Genomic DNA, 22,029 nt, shown 5'->3' with positions numbered 1-22,029 from the left:
CTTCTTCCTTATTGTTTGTGTGAATGAGAGGGAGTGAGTGGTTATTTATAGGTTGAGAGGAGGAATGGAGGCCTCTCAATGTGCCATGTCAGCGATCCGTGTGCCTCTTCACCTCAGCCCTTGGATCAAGCAGTAGCGGTGCGGCGCGGCGCGGGCAGACGCGGGCGCTGGCGTGGCGCGGGTGAAAGCTCTAGTGTGGTTTTGGTTAATTGATGAAACCCTAAGTGCAACCTAGTTTATCAAGATGGTTATGAGATAGGTAGCACCACTCTAAGTGATAAAGCAATGGTGAAGATCATGACAATGGTGATGGTCAAATGCTTAAACTTGGAAAAGAAGAAAGAGAAAAACAAAAGGCTCAAGGCAAAGGTATAAAATATAGGAGCCATTTTGTTTTAGTGATCAAGACACTTAGTGAGTGTGATCACATTTAGGATAGATAGCCGTACTATTAAGAGGAGTGAAACTCGTGTCGAAATACGGTTATCAAAGTGCCACTAGATGCTCTAATTCATTGCATATGCATTTAGGATCTAGTGGATCACCAACATCCTTGAAAATGTTTGTGAAAATATGTTAACACATATGCACAAGGTGATACACTTGGTGGTTAGCACATTTGAGCAAGGGTGAAGAAGACAGAAGAGATGCCAGCATCGATCAAGTGATCGGACGCTGGATCCGAATGCACCGGACGCTGACTGCCTGCGTCTGGTAGCACTGACCTGGTGGTACAGTAGCTAGGGTATACCACCGGACGCTGGGCTATGTCCGGTCGAGGTGGACCGGACGCGTCCGGTCGAGGAAAAACAGATTTGGACCCTTACTGTACTCGACCGGACGCTGAGGCTCCAGCGTCCGGTCAGTAATACCGGAGCGTCCGGTTGGCACTTAGCCGTTGTGACCTGATGGTTCAGTTTTAACTTAGAATGACACGTGGCATAAATCAGTGGACCGGACGATGAGTCCAGGGTCCGGTCAGTCTAACCGGAGCGTCTGGTCAGAGCGCGTTTTGCCCAGTGAAGGGGTATAACGGCTCTATTTGATGGGGGCTTCTATTTAAAGCCCCTTGGCCGGCTAAAGCCCAAACTCTTGCACATTTTCATTGACATAGCAACCTTGTGAGCTTAGCAAAAGCCCTCCCACTCATCTCCATCATTGATTCATCATCTTTGTGAGATTGGGAGAGAATCCAAGTGCATTGCTTGAGTGATTGCATCTAGAGGCACTTGGTATTCGTGTTGCGCTGCGGATTTCGCTTGTTACTCTTGGTGGTTGTCACCACCTAGACGGCTCGGTGCAGCGGTGGAGGATCAGCACGAGTTGGTGATTGTTCATGGCCGCCTTCGATGATTGTGAGGGGAGTTGTACCTTCCCCGACGGAGTGCCGAAAGGTAACTCTAGTAAATTGCTCGTGTCATTGAGTTACCTCACTTGTGGGTAGGTTCTTGCGGTGTCCAATCGTGTGGATGAGGTTTGTGAAACACCTCTTAGCCGCCGAACCACCAAGTGTTGGTTGACACAACGGGGACTAGCGTGTTGGCAGGAACGTGAACCTCGGGAGAAAAATCGGTTGTCTCTTGTCATTTGCATTCTCCCGGTGATTGGCTTAATCTTTATCTTGTGATTGGTTCATCCCCTACACGACGGTATAATCACCCTAGACACTTATTTACATTCTTGCAAACTAGTTGATACAAGCTCTTTAGTGTAATTAGAATTGAGAGCTTGCTTTATTATTTACATTCATCTAGTTGATAGCTCTTAGTGAGTACCTACATAGCTAGTTTGGGTGCCTAAGTAATCATTGCAACTAGAATTGTTGGATAGGTGGCTTGCAACCCTTGTAGAGCTAGAGCAAGTTTGTATTACGCTATTTGTCATACTAATCAAATTGCTCTAGTTGATTTGTAGATTTTTAAATAGGCTATTCACCCCCTCTAGCCATATTAGGACCTATCAGCGGGCACGGCGGTGGAGCGGCGACGGCGCGGGCAGGGTCGGCTAGGGCGAGAGGGAGAAGAAGAAAGGTGGAGCGGCGGCGGCGGCAGATATTTCCGGGCTCGGCGCCAGAGTGACTGGCGCCGAGCTCGGCGCCAGGATCTACGGCGCCGAGCTCGGCGTCAGTCACTATGGCGCCGAGCCCCTTGGCAGGCCATTGCCCTGTGCCCAGGAGCTCGGCGCTAGTGACGGTGGCGCCGAGCTCAGCGCCATTCACTCTGGCGCCGAGCCAAGGGTCCATTTCCTGAATTCTTTCCGTCAGGGGTCTATTTGTGAGAAACTTTCAAAAAAAGGGCCAAATAGTAAAAAATTCGGCACAAACTACACATATACAAACAAAATGCCAGATTAAACAGAACAATTGATATATTAACTCCTAAAATTGAATGTTAATGACTTTGCATTACAGAATACAGAGTATGATATAGGGAGGTCATAACATGGTAGCAATGAAATAGAAACTTAACTGCAAATTGATAGGTCACCAAATCAACTATGTAGATGATAATATTTTTCAGAGATTCTTCTGAAATTACTCCAAACCTCTCAAGTACACAAACAAACAAATCCATGGAACTGCAAAAAGAACCAAGGCAGTGATGCTTGTAAAAGCAGTGGGCAACAGATCTCCAATGAAAAGATAGGACGATTTATACTGGTCTATCATTGAAGTGCCATGCAAAACAAAAGGTCAACAGTAGCTTAAAATACAAATATTCAATGGCATTTATACTGTTTTAGTAGAAAAGAAAGAAGCCACTTATTAGTTAAACTATTTTTTTTCTAATAAACTTATCCAGTGACTAAATAAACTTTTAGCAGTAGTGCAGCACTGTTCAACATAAGCATTGCATACCTCTCTAACAAGATCAATGACAGCAGTGACACCAAGGCAGCCAACAGCATTCCAGACAAGGTACGACTTCTCCTTCAAGCGCTTGCAAGTGTTAAGAACAAATCTGCATCAAGGATAAAAGGAGTTTGTGAAATTCAGCAACCTAACATATACTGGATGCAAAAAGAAAACAGACTCCTGGGCCAAATCAGTGGTAATGGAAGCCTGATTCTGAATATCAATACATGATAAGAAATCAACCATGGCTTAAATAACTACAAATTGTTTATAAAACAAAACAGTCTGCCAAGAAGACATCTCAAAAGCTAAACTCTGTACCTCTTGAGATCAAAAGAAGTAAGGCACAACAACCTAAACATATTCTTTAATTTAAAGCAATTATGCCTCCAAAGCTATTATTTTGAATTCTTTTTTATATCAGATAATAAGAATGCTAATTATAAACACAAATCTATGAACATGTAATGTGTCTATTAAAAACATGAGCAGTGTATCTTTGTTACTTCCACCAGACGAATCAAAACTATTTATCCATAAAGCAAATTTTCACTTGAAATAATTAACAGTTTTTAGTTCGAAATGTCTAAATCGGTTGTTGGGCTCGATATGACCCTCTGCAACGGTTTTTACCGATTAATGTCCGCGATGTTGGTGAGCGGCCCATCCTACCTCCCTTTGTTCTTCTTCCCCTTGTTCCTCTTCTTCTTCCTCTTCTTCTTTCCCTCTGGTCCTGCCTTCTCCGCCTGCCCGCCGCTGGCGCTGGCGGAGACCTCAGCTGCTGGGGCTGTTAGGATGATCTCCACCAATTGGGCCCTTGACTCGCGCCCTGATCGGGGCGCCCAGCCGCTCTCCTGGCTGGTGGGCCCCCATCGCGCAGCGCTGTGTAAAGGAGGTGGGAACTAGGGCTCGACATTAGGTTCACCGCAGCCACCACTCCCCACCTAACCTGGCTCCGATACCATTGATGGACTCTAAGGATCAACTAGGTGTAGATCTAGTGGGTTTACTTCACTATTGCAAGTGTATAAGCCATGGGAAAACTGAGAAGACTTGGAGAGAGAGAGAGAAAAGGACTAGAGGGCCATACCTTTCGGGCTTGGCTGAGAAGGAAGAAATCGCGAGAAGCAGTTCTCGGGCCGTCGTCCGGGGAGGCCACACCACCGCGGAGCCTCTGCCTCAGGCTCGGGGATCAAGGGCAACGTCGCAAGGCCGCTCGCCGGTGGCGAGCTCAGCCTTGGGTGAGCGCGCTCGCCGACGAGGGCCCCCACGGTGGTGCCACCACTCTTTTCCTCTAGCCGCCATGGCGGCAGCCGCCGGTTTTCCATCTCGGCACTAAGAGAGAAGGGGAGGGAGGAAATGAGGTTTAGGGTTTTCGAGGTTGACCGGCGAGGGGGCCCACGGCGGCGCCATCTTCCTCCTATGATCAACTGGGCGGCCGTCGCTCGGCGAGAGAGGGTCGAGGGGAGAAGACTGAATGTGGTTAGGGTTTGGGGGAGGCCGGCCGGGAGGGGATGACTTTTGATCTCCCGATCGCTGCGCACAACCGTCGGATCAAGACGGCAGGTACGGATTGCGCGGGCCGAATTCAGCCCAGGCAGGCGAGAGAAATCCTAGCCTAGGCCTAGGTTGCGACCTGGGCGCGGGGAGGCACCGTGAGCGCGTGTGTAGGTGTTGCTGGGCCGCGCGCTGCAGTGCGTTGCTAGGCTGCACGCTGTTGCTGCGTGCTGGGCCGCGCGCGAGTGCTTGAAGGGTCAGGCCTTATGCACGATAATGATTATAAATTTGTTTTTTTATTTCCAGAAGCGAATCTTGATGAATTTTGATTAGTTTTTTATCTCTATTTAATTTTAAACCAACGGGATAAAATGCTCATAAAGTAGAGGAGTACAATGAGATGCTTCTGAAAAGTAGATAAATAATTTATCAAGTTTCCACTACAAAGTTTAATGTTGATTATCTTCTAATTAAATTCGAACCAACGGAAGAATTTAATTTGAAGAGCAGTTATATTTAGTAAATTATGATCATGTTTATCCTCTAATTAAATTGGAACCAACGAGAAAATTTCATTAAAGAAGTAGTCCGTTTTATTTAAGTCAGATTATGGTATTGTCATTTTTTAACCAACGTTGATGATGATAATATTATATTGAGTTCAAGTTTGAGTTTTAAATCTCTGATAAATTTCACACCAACATGGTCAATTTTTTAGAGAGTAGATAAGGACCAAGAAATGTTCCTGAACTAATAGAATGTATTTTATTAATATGCTTCTGCTGCGATGAAGTGATGATTATCTTCCAATTAAATTCAAACCAACGAGAGAATTTAATTTTGAAGAGCAGTTATATGGATTTCGTGTTAATTTATGAGTTTTATGCATTAATTCTATTTTCTGTCCAACGCTAATGTAGAATTGATGCAGAAGCATATTATATGTTTTATTTTAACCGACGAGATCACTCGGTTGCATGCCAATAGGCTACAATGCTGGGGTATGTGAATGAAAAGGCTTGAGTCAAGCCAGTTTAGGATAGTTTTTTATTAATTTACCAATTTTCTGATTAAATTGGAATCAACGAGAAGATTTAATTGGAAAATAAAGTATAAGTGAATGTTTTAGTCGTCATGACTAAGTTTTCGTATAGATATATCCCGCATGAGGAGAAATTTTGGCATAGTACTTATGCTAGTTAATCCTACATGTCGAGAGAAGTTTTATGATGATTCACATGTTTTTTTATCCCACATAGCGAGAGAAGTTTGAATAGCTCTTATGCTGTCATAGTATTGACCTTGACACAATAGAAATGTATTGTCATGGTCAATACTAACCAAAAGATAAGAAAAGATACAAGCGTGACTTATAAAAATACTGCTAATGAAAGACCGCGTTGAGTTCTTAAAGTGAATTAAGGAAAGTGTACTACTAAACGGATCAAGAAATAACTTTGTTTACATAACACAATCATGTGAGTGAAGTAAGTTATAAGTGTCTCCTCATTTACATGCTTTCTGAAAAGTTATCGAAATTATGACAGTAAAGTTCATGCCATATTTTGAGGGGGAGAATATTAAGATCAATTAAGAAAGATACTCTTCATTAAGAGTGAGATAAAGATTAATTAAGATGAAATCATTGAAGGAGTACAACGTCACAACAATGATACCCCTAAGCAGGGAAATAGCTAAATTCCTGGACCTTTTAAAGTTTTGACAGGAAGATAGCGTAGTCAGCCTCAAATATGTTGAGGTGGTGCTTAAAGTGCCATATGAGATTTTAACAGATTGAACCCAAAATAAGGTATTTGAAGATATACCATCTTTAAAAAAGATGAGAAGATCTAGGGAAGCATGGTATGTAGAGGTATGTAGAGATCTAAGTCTTGAAGAAAAGAGGGACTGCGTGCCCACTCCAGTGACTCAGGAGCAACAAGTTTTTCAATACCTGTTGATGTTGTATGACTAATACAACACATGTTGTTGACTCTTCGAAGAAGATGAAAAATATAAACAATGATGTTGTAATATAGGAGCCTGTAGAATCAATTGCCCCTTGGCAATAAAGAGCAACAACAGCCCCATATGAAAGTGCCAGTAGCTGAGGCCCTAGAAGGTCTCAAAGAATTAATAAACTAGTTTTTTCAATGACTATAAAGTCTATGTTAGTAAAGAAATTCAAATGAAGGGTGATCCCACCTCACTTGAAGAAACCAAGAGAAGCGTTTACTCGTTTAAATGGTAAGAAGGTATGAAAGTTGAAATGAATTCGATGGATACCAACGATGTTTGGGACTTAGAAGTAATTCCTAATAGAGCCAAAATAGTAGGCTGTTAATGGGTCTACAAGACAAAATATGACTCTAAAGGGAATATAGAAAGATATAAAACACGACTTATAGCAATATATTTTACGCAAAGAGAATAAAAAGATTACAATGAGAGTTTTCTCTCTAGTCTCATGTAAGGATTCTTTTAGAATCATAATGATATTAATGGCACATTACGATTTAGAGTTACATTAGATGGATGTAAAGACGGCATTCCTCAACGGAGATTTGTATGAAAAATTTACATGGCACAACCGAAAGGTTTTGTCATGGAAGAAAAAGAATGTATAGGATGTCGCCTATAGAAATTCATTTATGGATTAAAAGTAAGTCTCTAGACAGTAATATTTGAAGTTGATGAAACGATGAGAAAGTTTGGATTTTAAAGAAAATGAGAAGGACAATAGCATTATGTGAAGATCAAGAATGGAAAATTTATTTTCCACATCCTGTGAATAGATGACATTCTACTCACTAGTAGTGATGTTAATCTGTCATCGGAGAAGAAGTTTTGTTCTCAAGTTTCAATGTGAATGATCTTGGTAAAGCGGCATTGGTTCTAGGAATCAAAATTCACCGAGATAGAAGAAAATAGGGTATTAGGACTATCGCAAAGACATACTTAGAAAAGATTCTAAAGAAATAAAGTATGCATGTAAGTAAACCTATGCCTGCTCCTATAGTCAAGGATAATAGTTTTGGGAACTTTAAGTGTTTCAGGAACCGATATGAGATCGATCAAATGAATATGGTTCCATATGCTTCAGCTGTTGAAAGCTTGATGAGTGTACAAGTACAAGTAAAAACTTACCCTGACGTAGTTTATGTATCCGAGATATTTTAGTAGAAGTTCAATTTAGATATAGATCACTAGAATTGAGTTGAGATTGCCTTGCAATTTTGCAAAGTATCATAGGTCTCATGCTGAATAAGAAAGAATAAGTACACTCAAATAGTTGAGGGTACACAAGTTAAGTCTTGGCGAGATGTGTAGTAAAATCCACAGCAGTTGCTAACACTCGCAGTTGGAGTATTATTATGGAAAAGCTCCAAAGAAACAGTTGTGGTATCATCAGTGATGCATACCATAGTATAGCTTGTCATGAGGCTTAAAGAACAGGCAAAAGGAGGTTAAGAAAATTTATACCCGAATTTAACAATGGTAGACAATAGCAATAACCATATAAAGTAAGTTAACTCCTAAGATAAAAAGTCAAGTGTGCTGCTAAACACGTTGACACTAAGGTATATGTTGTAAATGAGAAAATAAAAAATCATTTTGAAAGCATTGAGCACATAAGTATCGAGTAAGTACTTGTGGATCCACTTACCAAAGGCTTACCACCCAGTGCGTTCAGAGAACACACAGTCGACATGGGTTTATGGGAAAACCTATAATTTCTGGATACTAAGGGTCTAGTTGAGTATCTGTTTTAAAACAGAGAGGTGCATTGTAGATATTTAATCTAGTGGCAACTGACCGTGATGATGAGACACGCTCTATGCACTGATCTGTGATGGAATAGGAAAAAGATAATGTAAGTTGAGTTTAAGTCATAAGGTAAGATCAAGGGGGAGAATGTTAGGATGATCTCCACCAATTTGGCCCAACGACCAATTGGGCCCTTGACTCGCGCCCTGATCGGGGGCACCCAGTCGCTCTCCTAGCTGGTGGGCCCCGTCGCGTAGCGCTATGTAAAGGAGGTGGGAACTGGGGCTCGACATGAGGTTCATCGCAGCCGCCACTCCCCACCTAACCCTAACCGATCAAGGGAGCGCTATGAGCGACGGGAAGCGCCACTACCTTCACCGTTGCCACTAGACCACGTCTCCACCGCATGGCATTCGACTACGACACCGCGTCACCGTCACCCCTCACTGCATCACCACTCCCATGGCGATTTCTTCCTTCTCTACCAAGCCCGAAAGGTATGGCCCTCTACTCTTTTTCTCTCTCTCCAAGTCTTCTCAGTATTCCCATGGCTTATACACTTGCAATAGTGAAGTAAACCCACTAGATCTACTTCTAGTTGATCCTAAGAGTCCATCAAGGGCTTGCTCCGTGTTCGAGTTCGCGTCGGCCATCTCGACGTCATCGTCGTCATAGTTTAGGGTTTCCTCGCCTACCGCGGCGTCGCCCAGGGAGCATTTGCCTCCCCCATACCGAGCCCCACTAGTGGATGCGGTCAAGCCTCTCGCTCTCCCTTCCCCCTTCCACAGGACGCGAGGAAGAAAAGAAAAGGACACGACACGAGACGCCAGCGCGAGGAGACGGAGCTCGGCGGTGGCGTGGGGAGGGGGATAGCTGCCAGTGCGAGGAGGGAGAGCCGGCGTCGGTAGCAAGATGGAAACGACGAGGCAGGGGGGGAGCGGTGACGGCAACGACGAGGACGGAGAAGGGGGAGGGCGCTTGCGTCGGCAGCCTTGTGCGTCGCTGAGACAGGGAGGAGGCGAGCATGCGAGGGGCGGCGCGCGTGGGGAACCCCTACCTACCTACCTGGGTGGCAGCGAGCACCGCGTCGACCCCTGAAAATTATTTTTTGCTGTGTGTTGGGCCTTTTCTTTTTCTTTTTCGGTTCAGGCCCGCGCCCGCTCCCACCTGCTGCCTCGCGCTTTCCCCGCCAGCTACAGTGCTACGCTTTCTCGCGCTTGAGGGCCCGCCCGCCCGCCCGCCCGTTCGTGCTCGCCGGTTCATACGACGCATGCATCTTGGTTTTGACCGGCGCAAGAGACGCTCACGATGCAGTGGATGAACGTACGGAGTACTCATATCTAGTGCAGTAGTACTACGCACGTCTGTAGGAGTCCAGCCCCACTAGGCCACTACTACTGTACCACTACTCCAAAAGTCCAGGAAAAAAACTAGAAAATAATGATTCACTTTCTTCAGGAAAAACAACTAGAAAATACTGATTCACAAAATAGTAATTACATAGAATTGAACGTAAGACTGGTCTAAGATGTAAATTCCCAACCATTGCACCATATAAGTGTCTTGTGATAAATACAAAATATTTTCTTTATTAAAGCATATCAAACCATTTAAGTTCAAAAAAATATCATCTAAATATTACTTGAAAAAACTAAAATATTTCATAGAACATCTCGCAAGTATCATGTCAATATTCAAAGATAATAATGAAACATCTCTCTTATACTACTTGAACATCTGTAAACATATCTTAGAACATCAATTGTATATTACACGAACATCATGTGTATAGTACACGAACATCAGTGAATAAAAAAGTGAAAACTATGTAATAGGAAAAGAATAAAAATTCAATTGTAGTTAAATAAATAAGAAGAACAAACGAAATAAAATGATAAAGAAAATGAAAAGAACAAAAATTCAAAATAATATTGAAAGGGAAAAAACAAAAAAGCAAAAAAAAACAAAAGAAAAGGTATCATAGAACGTCACATGATACATATATCATAGAACATCCCATGTATACTATGGAACATTAAAAAATACATCATAGAACATCGGATGTATACTATGTGAATATCACATATGTACTGCACGAATATCACAAAGTACATCATAGAACTTCACATGTATACTGCGTGAATATCACAAAGTACATCATAGAATATCACATGTATACTACATGAGCACGATAAAATTAATCATAACATTACAAGTATACTACGTGAACATCACTTGTATCTTGAAATAAAAAGAGTAAAAGATGAAATTATTAAAGTAAATAATTAAAGTAAAATAACAAAAAAAAGAAAACTTAAATAACAAATGCTAAACATACAGAAAAATAAATAAATAACTTAAATAAGGAAAGGAAAAAATAAAAAAGATCACACGTATACTACGCAAAATATGACATGTTTCTCATGTAACATATGAAATGGAAAAAATACAAAATAAAAACTAAAGCATGAAAATGATTAAAAATAAAAAAAATAGAGTAAAAGAAGAATAGAAAATGAAAAACAAAATGAAAAAAACAACATGAAACATAAAAAGATAAAAGAGAAGTAAATAGAATAAAAAGAAAGAAAAATAAAACACTTGAAAACAAACACATGAAATTAAAAATAATCAATTAGGGCAAAAGAAAAATGAATAAAATAAGTGAAAAGATGAATAAAAGTCCATAAAAGGATAAAGAAAAATAAAAAAGAAATCAATGAACGGAAAGAAAAATACATCGTAGCATCATAAATGTATACTATGTGAACATTATATGTATGTCACAAAATACTAGAAATAAAAGAAATAAACATATAAAAATGATAAAAATGGATATAAAGTAAAAATGTAAAAAGAAATGAAAATAAAAAAAATTATAGAAAGTAGAAAAGAAAAGAGAAAGAAAAATAGAATAAAAGAAAGAATAGAATAGAATAGAATAAAAAGAAAGGAAAGAAATGAAAGATAAAAAGATAAATAAATGAAAATAAAGAATAAAAAATCACTGAAACAAAAAAATTAAATTGAAGCAAGCAAACGAAACCAAGAAAGGCATCATACATACGTACTTGTATATGTTGCTGCAGGAAGTGGACCGCTAGCGTCACTTGGGCCTTGGCGAAGAGGGGGAGGGGGGCGCGGGGGTCGGCGGAAGGCTGCTGTCCGACTGGTTGGCAGTGATGCTTTCCGGCGCGCGTGAGGCTTCCTGATGATTCTGAGTAGATGGGCCCCTGGCCCTGGAGAACGTATGGCCCTCTACAGTTCCTGGTCCTCCACTGGGCATCAGACCGACCGGGCCAAGTTGTTTAGTCCAATGAAACCCTACTCGTAAACCTCCTGAATGGGCTGTCAACGAAGGAATTGGACCAAAGCGTGACCTCCTCAAATATCTACTCGCCTCTCGTTGCACTTCCGCAGAGCAAGTCGTTGTCGTACTGTGACTGTAGGTGTACATCTAAAAATCTAATAATAAGTTAATTCTGAAGGGGTGAAAAAACCTGAGAACGCCCAAAAGTCCTCATGCTGAACATAAGTGCGAGCTGTCTAAAGCTAATCACGGTGTTAAAGCTACGGCTATGTATGTATAATCGAAATAAACTCTTTTGTAGAGTAGGTTTTCTTTTCTCTAAACTAGAATCAAGGACCATTTCTGCAGTCCAAAGTTGCTTTTCTACAGTTCTTTCTGTGATGCGCTGAGTGGGTATACATTCTCTGTTTTTTTTTTAAATAAGAAATCGTTTTGTTTTCTTGATGCATATAGTATATGAAACGATGATTGCTACGGGGGTTGTACTTTGACGTGAAAAATGTTCCTGTCAACAACTTCCCCCTTCCTTCTCTTGCGTTTAGTGTCATACAGATCTCACTGTTTCTAGAAGTATATGCTCTTTCTGTTTTGGACTGTTCTTCTTGTTCTTCTTAGATGAAACGCAAAGTGCAGGATAATGTGCTCTTTCTGCCCATGGTTTCTCACTTACATTGTTAGTTCTAGAATGATGGATTTCATATTCAGGCACTCAAACAAGTAGGCCTGCTATGTTGTACTTACAATCAATGATGAGTAGGATTTTTAATAGGGACAATTGTCTGGCGGACATCCAAAGTGATAGTCCTTTGCTGACGGATACTCACTTTGGAGCATTTTGCTAGAAGACACTCTGGTTCGATGAAATTAGGTCACAGGGCACCGCGGACCGGCTGCAGCCGGTTGAGGAGAGAGAACAGTGATGAAATGACATTCTTGCCCCTATCGCTTTCTTCTTCCTCTCTCCCTTTCTCTTTTTTTCTGTTTCCTGTCCCCGCCACCCTCTCTGCCTCCCACACCCGCCATCGCGCATCACGCCATTGCGGGCGGCTGCGCCTCCGATGCCCACGCCTCCGGCGGCGCTGCTCCAAATCCGGCTGGCACTGCTGCTGCTGCTACGCGTGCGCCGCTGTAGCCCGCTGCCACACGCCGCCACTGCCCTGGCTTGGTTGCTCGCGCCACCGCCACTGCTGCTTGCTTGGCTCCTTCTTCCTCTCTCCCTTTCTTTTTTTCCTCACCTCGCCTGTCTGCGCCGTGGACACGACGGCCACCGCAGACTCCAAGAGCAGAGCACAGGGCACAACCGGTGGCCAAATCTGGCCGGCGCGGACTCCGCCTGTGGCGTGGCGGGGCTTCGCGAGCCTGTCTGCACGGCGACGGGCGAGGCCGGCATGGGCGACACGCACGTGCAGCAGCAGCCGGTGCGACGGCGGCGGCACATGGACGAGGAGGATGCACGCGTCCAGCCGGAGGTATGGTGACACGCGGCTGTCCACGAGGAGCACGCGCGCGCCCCGGACCTCCATGCGCGCCGCAAACGCGCGGTCGCCCACCCGCGGCTCGCCTTGGCGTTGGAGCGCCACGTCTGTGCCAAGCCCCACCACTCCACGACCCCCTCTAACCCTCCAATCACGTTCGTTGGGTTCAAATCGAGGCTTTCCCCATGGCTAGTAGTACAGTCATGCGCCATTGCCTGCATGACGACGCCCGACGCTGTTCTTGCGAGGGAGAAAGGAAGGGCGCCATCCCTACACGCTTGTCCGGAAGCCATCATCGGTCGCGTTCACAGAGCCACGCGGGGCCGCCAGCTCGGGCATGCCACGAGCAGAGGCTGCGCGAGCCATGGCGCATGGCTTTGCCGGCGTTTGCTGCGTCGTGCACCACGCGCACGAGCATAGGCGCGATTGCGGGGCCAAGGCCCGCGCAACTTGACGGGGCCGCTAGCACGTCCACGAAGACGGCTGCGTCCACCATGGCCGGCTCTGGCGAGGCCGCAGGGCCACCCTCGCTTGCCCCAGGCCACGACCTCTGTCCGCCCGCCTAGGCCGCAATGCCGGCCGTGACCTCCATTCGCCCAGCTCGTGCTCTGTCCGCCCACGCCCAGCACATGCACCGTCGGCACACGCCTGCCCAGGCTACGAGCCCGGCACCGACGCCGACCGCACCCACCATGCCAGGCTCCGGCCGCGCTGGAGAAGCTCGGGAACGCGGCCGCACTCGCCACCCGCGTGCACGACGGCGTGGAGCGCGCCCGCGGCCACCTGCGCGCTGTCGAGGTCCTGGGGTTCCTGGACGCGGCCAGCGACGGTGGCGGCGACGGCTATGGCAACACCGTGCCGTGGGAGCAGAGCCCGTGCTTCTGCACGTGGATGCTGGCGTTGGGGTACAGCGGCGCCATCCCCTCAGTTGGGTCCAACCAGACCAGGTTGGGGCGGACCTAAGTGTGGCTTAGGGGCACCAGATGTCCAAAACAAAATTTTCTCTCTTCTCAACCGGCTGAAACCGGGCCGTGGTGTCATGTGGCATAATTTCAACGAACCAGAGTGTCTTCTAGCAAACTGCTCAAAACGGGATATCCGCCACTAAACGACCATCATTTTGGACGTCCGCCAGACAATTGTCCCTTTTTAATAAGGCCTTTTTAATAAACGGTAGTTCTAACTTTAAAAAACAACAATGGCAGTTCTTTTGTCTACCAAAAAAGTAAAGGGCCTACATGTAATTTTGCATTGTAATGCGTTTTTCATTTCTCAGCAAATTACAACTAACTTAATTGATGCAGTTGATTTGAATTCATGACGACTTGTTTTGGCTTTCGTATGCTGGCGAATGATTTACTGGAACCATATGCGGTCCGTACAGAAGGCTTCGAGATGTTGAACCCAAATCCAAAACTCCGTTTACTGCAACACAACTTCATGGTAAGCTATCTTAAGTGTTTATGAATCTTTATGTAAGGACTTCTAGTCCTACTTTTTTTCTTCTTTTTCTTTCCTATTTTTTAGCGTTTAGTTCTTTCTCTTTACTCCTGTAATAAATACTTTAACTGATTTCTCCTATAATGAAATGGCAGAGCACCTGCTCTGTTCCATTAAAAAAAATCTTTATATAATAGTTATTTTTTTCTTGGCTCATAGAGTCCTGGATTTACAATTCTAGTCATATATAGTTGCTCTGTTTTTTTTTTTTGAGAATTCAACGGAGGGGGAGAGGACCCCCACCTGCTTTCATTTCAACATTAGTTTGCCCAGGAGGGCTGAAGGGGTTCGAAATACATAAGTTTTTTGCGCCACCGCGCTTCACAACTTCGCCTAGAATTTACATTGCGCTTGTAAGCAGATTACACCACGCAGTTCCAACATGTTTGTCCTTCTGAGGCAACCTTGCCGCCCACAGGTTGGCTTTGCTCTGCTATTTGAGTTCCCTTTTCAATAGAAATTCTTCAGATAAAAACTAAGTCTGTCCACTACACAACCATATGTTTTATGCAGTTTCAACACATGAAATTTTTTGTACCATAGGATTAAGATCCAACAGCTTTCACCCTTCTTTTACCTTTAGCCTTCAGCCTTCTTCTACCTCTAGACAATCATAAATCACAAGATCACAGATCCACAGATCACAGATCACAAGAAATAATTTTTTTCTATGGAAAGACAAACCACATATCGCAAAGGAGGAGGAGGAACGCGCCCCAGATCGCATTCGCGGCGGCCTGCCTTACCAGCTCCTGCGGCGCTTCCGATGCCTTGGTGGTGGGGTGGAAGGCCCCAGCGAACAGGGTGAGCGTGACGTTCCTCGGCACGCCCGTGAGGAGGGCGGCGGCCTTGCCGGCGTCGCCAGCGACACCGACGGTGAGCTCGCCGTCCCGCTGGGAGAAGAGGCACGGAGACGCGGATGACGATGGGCTGGCCTTGGGTGCCGCCGCGGTGCCGGTGGTGCTGGTGAGCTTGGGCGCGGCGGTGGCAGTTGCGGCGATCTTGGGCGTGGGCTTCGACTCGTTAGGCGGCATCAATGGCAACGCGATGGTCAACAACGATCAGAGGATCACTCTCAGTCGGACGGTGTATGGCTGTTGTTCTCTATGCCAAAGCTCGCTGAGAAGAACAGAGCGGGTTCCATGGCGCGATATATAGGCGCGGGAGCGGGGAGGACAAAGGTGGCGGGGCCCTTTTTTCATAGATAAAAAAAATCCATGTGTTTTTTTATGCTAAAACACACGTGTGTTGTATAACATTTCTGAAACTAAAATATACCACCGGGCATTGCAGGAAGCAAACACTCATCAATTCAATATGTACGATTTTCCCCATTTCTCAATAAGCCAGTAAACATGATTAGCATGGTCCTATGATTAGTTTCAGATTTTCAGTCATCTATCTAGTATTCTCAATTTCTCATGTAAATAAGAATCGATTCATTGTAATCTGAACACTGATAAGAGAACGACAATGAAGTGTTTATTTTCTTTCTAACTCCATGAACAGTAGTTTGGGAAATGACGAACTCAAAATCCTTCTGAAAAAATTCAAATGCCAAGTAGTTCTCACTAATAGTCTCATGTCCACTTTTACTACGTTAAGAGCATGACTAATAATACCCAGCGTTCGTTGTACGTGCATTTAATTATTGGAAACGCTTAGACACGGGCGTCAGCCCTGTCGGACGCGGCATCCCACTCCGCTTCGCCCGCCCCTCTCATAAAAAAACAAAATTCCCAATTCCACCTTGCGTCATGCGACTGTCCGCCCACCCCACTCCGCCGCTCCGCTGTCGCCATTCTCCGCGGTGCCTCTATCTCGCGCCGCCCAGCCCCGTACCCCGTGGCACCTCCATCCCCCGCAAAGAGGAGGAATCCTCCGCCAAGGTACGCTGCTAGCCGCCCCTCCGCTCCAAGCTCCATGCGCATGCTCGGCGACTGTAGCGGTGCCTCCGTCCCCGCTGCGCCATGCCGTGCTCGTCCTCCGCTGCGCCCAGGCCAGGTGACAGAAGAGGGGGCCGTCGCTGGCTGGGCCCAGGGCATGCGTAGGTGCAGTTGGCCGCTGCCAGGCCGCGCCACCATCCTCTGCCATCGGTGGCCAGAACCGCCAGTTCTCCGCTATGTTATGCGTCGCACGGAAGAAGGGTGAAAAACGCATGTTGCAAGCGTACATTTCAAGTGTTTCAGATGTTTCCGAGGTATGTTGCAAGTGTTTCAGATGGATGTTGCAAAAGTAGATCGGGATGTTGCATATGTTGCAATGGTTGTACACATATATTGCAAGCTTCTGTTATCATGTTTTATTTTTTTCACATATGTTGCAAGTGTGTTTATCTAGACGTTGCGAATGTTTCACACATATATTGCAAGTGTTTTATCTGAATGTTGCATATGTTGCACTGACTATACACGTATGTTGCAAAAGTATATTTTAAATGTTTTAGCTATTTCAAACGTTGTATGTTGCAATTGTTTTATCTGGATGTTGCATATGTTGCAGTGCCCATACACATATGTTGCAAGCGTATGTTGTAAATGTTTCATCTGTTTTGGACGTATGTTGTAGCAAATGCGTTATGTTGCAAGTGTTCCTTGAGAAGGCTTGGCAAGGGGTGGTGGTGGTCCCCTTGGGCGCAGCGGTCCTCACGTGCACGCGGGAAGCGAAGTCGGTATGGCAGCAGGCGCGGAGCACAAAGCTATATCCATGGGCATGGCAGCAGGCACGGAGCACGAAACTGCATCCATGGGTGGGCAGTAGGTGTGGAGCACAAGGCGAAGCAAAACACGAAGCTACATCCATGATCAGGCAACAGGCACAAAGCATGAGGTGAAACGGATCACGAAGTTGCATCTATGTGCACCATAAGGATATCATTATTGAAAATGGGTAGGCAGTAGGCGCAGGCGTCCGGACGTCCAGGCGCTAGTCTCTTCGTTTAATTATAGTCCATTTAATAACCTACTCAGTTAGCTACTAGAACATACTTCAACGAGTACGTTCGAGTACGTGACAATGGTGCATGGTGTAGATTTGTGGGCAGAGGTTACTGACGAGATCTTTTGGAAGCTCTCTGTTGATGGTGAATATTCTGCAAACTCAGCTTACAAAGCTCAATTCTTGAGGTCAATGACAACCAACTTTGACACGCTCATTTGAAAAGTTTGGACATTGCAATTTCTTTGATGGCTCGCCATCCAGAATAGACTATGGACGCCGGATAGGCTCTAGGCGAGAGGTTGGCCCAACAATGTTGTTTGTCCCCTCTGTCGTAGAGAGCCGGAACTGTCCTCCACCTCTTTGCTCATTGCAAATACTCCATGCGTATTTGGAAGGAACTTGCCACTTTGATAGTACTCAATGACCTCGTTCTGCCTTTCTAGTCGCAAGTTGACTCACTTTTATCAGTGGTGGACCTCCCTCTCAACCGTATCTTGCAACTCCAGGAAAGAAATGTGTTCTCTGATCATCTTTGTCTTATCGGGAATTTTGAATGAAAGACATGCTCGAATTTTCAATCGCAAAGAGTTAGTTTGTAATCAGCAACTACAAAAAATAAAGAAAGAAAGCGGAGTAGTGTGGATCATGGCTGGAGCAAAACATCTTGCGATTTTGACATGCCGACAAGAGAGTTTTTTACACCCTTTTTATAGTTTTTTTTGTACAATCTTGTTTCCGGCCTATGTTGGCTTACATTCTTTTTAATATAACAGACAATCCTCATACCTCATTCGTTTTTTTAAAAAAAGAACATACTTTACTACTAATATATGATTCAGTTTCTTCTCTCATAAAGTTTTTTTTTTGAGCTTGTGCATGAGCTATCTATAAACTTATAACTCTCTTCTTTTTCCTCTCTCCCCTGTCTACTCCAACTCATCATTTAGCCTACTTACATTCACACGAGCTTCGGCTCGATTGGGCAGGAGGTGAGGCTTAAGGCCTCTGCCTGTCGACCGGAGTTCAAGGCCCGCTGTGGGCAGAATTTCCAGTACCCATCAAAAAAATTCCCTCGTCTGTCTCGACTTTCCCAAAGCACAGGCAACGGACCGGTCCACTCACAGGGTAACAGGCCCCTGTGTAAGGGCGGGACACGGTGTTCGGGGGTTTTCTCGGCTTGCGTGAGAAGGTCTTCTTTCTTAAGCACAAAGTTGCGGGGGCTGTCTGCCCAGCGTAGGCCGAGTTTTTTTTACTATACTTACTCTAAGTCATATAAAACTTAACAAAACATTGGTTGCGCTTCCTTATGTGCCACACTCTTATTGCGGGGAAAAAATGCTTTCTTTGTCTTAGTTTAATATACATGACAAATGAGAATTTAAGATATATGATGGGACTAAGCTTCAAACTTTTTTCTATTGTCAATTTAAGCATGTGGTTGTTGGCTACTATCTCATATTCATGTTAACTCTTATGTTAAGCAGGTAAAAAGCTACGCTCCGCAGCCACCGCTTGGTTGACGCCGTTCGGGAGGACTCAGCTCCCGTCGCCTCCAAGTGGTTTGGGTGGACTCGGCTCTCCACACGATCTGCAAGTGGGTTCCACGTGTCAATCATGTATTCTCTGTCGCACAAGGCACACTTTGCGGCGGTGTCGCAGAAAATTTTATTCCTAAATTGGGTTCCTATCATGTGCATAGCTTTGGCTCCTTAGAGCAAGTATAATAGCAGGCTGTAAGTCGACTAAATGCTGAGGTGGAGGAAAGAGGGGAGGAGAGAGAGAAGAAGCGGGCTGTAAGCTTACAGCTGGCTTGGGCACAAGAATCAAGAAAGTCTATGAGAGAGACAAGTGTGTCATATATTAATTGTAAACAGCTAACTACTGTATGAGTGGACTGAGAGAAGGCTGCAAAGAACCTTATAGCCAGCAAGCCGGCTGTATTATTAATCTTGCTCTTACTAGCATAACACTGACGAGGAGCATGATAGAAAACAAGTTACCCGTTACCCGTGTTATCTCAAACTTACTCTGCTCCCTCCACAATTCAAGGAGACAATTGTGGAGTGGGCTTGCACCTTGCCTCCCACCCATGCTTGTAGGTGTGAGCTGTTCATTAAACGTCATGCAAACTGGCGACATACACTTGGTACATAAACTGACTCTAACACATCTTTTTGATGGAATTGGAGGGGTTTGCACCCCTACAGGAGTTTTATTGAATTGAAATCATAAAGAGTACAGGAAGAAAAAAAACAGTTACAAGAAGACTCTAACACATCTTACATTCTTAAAGTTTTTTTTCTATTACAATAGAACGTTCCTATCACAACTACAAACACATGTGTACCATACAAACAAAGCATCCTTCTTCTTTAGTTAATTAATTAAAAAAGTTGGCACTGTCAGTCATCAACAGCGTCCAGCTAATCTACGAAGTTGACTGTTCACTGGCCAACAGGGCATCGTCCGTTCCCCGGTGCCGCCGTGCAGTTGCTGTCAAGGGATGGCGACCATTCCAAGCATCCATCCATCCTGAAACCGGAGCTATCACTGCTCTTCTCCTCCATCTCTCCCAAAACAAACGTGATTAGCACTGACTGGGCTTGCAGCCTGCATGCTAACACTGATGCATGCCCGCTTTAATGAGTGTGTTGACCTTTTGTTAATGACTCCGCCGATCCCGATTAACCAACCCCCGTATCTTTTTAATCTTTTTTTTTCACGCGTAGAATTAGTCAAACACCCTCGACAACATGCTCACCGACACCCTCCCGGTTCTCTAATCGCGTAGTACTGTAGTACGTTAGCGTACACTTGCTTTGCTGGTTACAAATTGGGCAAGTTGGAAATTCAAAACAGAGCAAATTGAACAAACACACAACACAAAAATGGAGAGAGTACAGTACTACATTGCATGCCACTACAAATTATACATTCGGATACTTTGGATTACATGGTTAAAAGTAACAAACCACCAAATCGTACTTGCACTACCAACAAGAAGATGGATGAAAAATAAAAAAATGTCACTACAAAAGAAAAGGAAGAGAGAGAACAAATCGTTCAAGCCTCACACTGCAGAACAGAATGAATACCCTCCTTTCACTGGCTCCAGCACGTCGCTCCTCCGACCCCGACGACCTCCCCCGCCAAATTTGGTAAAATTCAAACACAAAAAATTTACAGCGGCCGGCGTTTGATTCGATTCTGTTTCCTTGGGTTTCTTTTTACCCGACTGGACTGAGAAACTTCATCCGACGTGAAAAGCAAAGCCACCTTTTGTTTTTACCCGAAATTTTTTTTGCAATGCGGCCCCTCGGAGGCTGGCGACGTGACTAGAAGGTCCACTTCCAGATCTTGACCCGGATCCTGACCTCGCACACGCGCGCGACGGTGGTCGCCGCTGCGGGCGGCGCCGCCGCGTCGTCGACGGCCGCCGCGGGGGCCGGAGCGTCGGCCGCCGCGGCCTTCCCTAGCTTCTTCTTCTTGGCGGCCGGCGCCGCGGGCGCGGCCACCTTGACGCCGTCGCAGTGCACCTGGATGCCGATCTTCTTGGTCTTGAGCCCGCCCACCCTGACGCCGGCCTTGGTCTCCAGGTCCAGGGTGATGGGAAACTCGCCGGACTTCTTGATGTCGGAGGCCGCCGCGGTGGGGTCGACCGTGAGCGCGGACGCCGAGACGGTGGCCTTGATGACGGTGATGTTGCCGGCGTCGGCCGTGAACCCGGGCACGGTCGCCTCGCCGAGCGGGACGGCGTTGGCGGCCGTGGCGGCCGTCACGGTGAAGTCGTCGTAGAGGTAGACGAGCTTCTTGTTGGGGTTCTTGGCCGTCAGCGTCACGTCGATGGCGTCGCTCAGCGCGGGCGCCGTGGCGGACGACGACAGGCTCAGCTTCGTCACGCGCGCCACGGTCAGCGTGAAAGCCGGCCGGTGAGGGCGGTACAGGAGGTAGAAGGCGCCGCCCACCACGGCGGCCAGGAAGGCGAGGAGGAGGATGACGAGCACCGTCCAGAAGAAGCAGCAGCAGCAGCTGAACGGGCAGGACCGCCCGCCGCGCCGGCGCTTGGCGGCCGCCTGCTGCGGCCGGTAGATGGGCCGCTGGTACATCTTGGGCGGGCCGCCGGCGCCGGCGCCGTTGCCAGCCGCTGACGCCGCCGGGGGCTGCGGGGTGGGCTTGCCGTTGGAAGACATTGCTCTGCTCTGCTCCGCGCGCCGCAGGGGACGGACGAGCTCCGCAGGCGGGGCGGTGTGGGGTGGTTCTTGGAATTGGAAGCTGCGGTGTCACTGCGACTCCGTGAGTTTGGCGGTGAGGTGTAATGGAGGAGAGAGATCTATAGGCGCGAGGCGAGGAGGGTAGGGGAAGACGAGGAGGAGGGGGAGGTGGAGAAGGTGAGGGATAAGGGACAGGGCACCTCACGGATGGTTCGACCTCACCAAATCATTTGTTGCTGCCGCTGCCGCTTTTCCTTGTCCTCTTAGTCTTCTCTTCCTTCACCTCACCTCGCCTGATTGGTAGCGGGTATTTTTCCCGGGAATTTTTTCTCTCGCTAATAATTGCTAAACAAGTAGCATTTTGCAGATTAATCACTGTAGTATTTTCCAGCACTGCCTGTTCGCTCGCTCGTAAATGATCGTAAATTTCTAGCCGAAAACAGTATTTTTCTCTCACACCAAACCAGCCAACAG

At 45.9% G+C, this 22,029-nt stretch overlaps 1 protein-coding gene and 1 pseudogene across 1 annotated transcript; both read right to left on the bottom strand.

The window, feature by feature from the left end:
• The window catches only part of LOC136454204 (uncharacterized), a 28,830-nt pseudogene extending 15,878 nt beyond the window's left edge, over positions 1–12,952 (bottom strand).
• A 7,281-nt stretch (positions 12,953–20,233) lies between these two features.
• On the bottom strand, positions 20,234–21,777 carry LOC136451446 (NDR1/HIN1-like protein 6). Its single transcript, XM_066452147.1, has one exon. The coding sequence runs from the start codon at positions 21,532–21,534 to the stop codon at positions 20,680–20,682; it is 855 nt and encodes a 284-aa protein (XP_066308244.1). The 5' UTR covers positions 21,535–21,777; the 3' UTR covers positions 20,234–20,679.
• Between the last annotated feature and the right edge of the window lie 252 nt (positions 21,778–22,029).

The sequence above is a fragment of the Miscanthus floridulus genome, chromosome 5, assembly GCF_019320115.1.
Source record: "Miscanthus floridulus cultivar M001 chromosome 5, ASM1932011v1, whole genome shotgun sequence".
Lineage (NCBI taxonomy): Eukaryota > Viridiplantae > Streptophyta > Magnoliopsida > Poales > Poaceae > Miscanthus > Miscanthus floridulus.
Note: the sequence above shows the minus strand (reverse complement) of the source record. Positions and strands in the feature narration are given on the sequence as shown.

Coding starts and splice junctions, on each gene's coding strand:
- LOC136451446 (XM_066452147.1), bottom strand. CDS start 21,534: ATGTCTTCCAACGGCAAGCCCACCCCGCAGCCCCCGGCGGCGTCAGCG.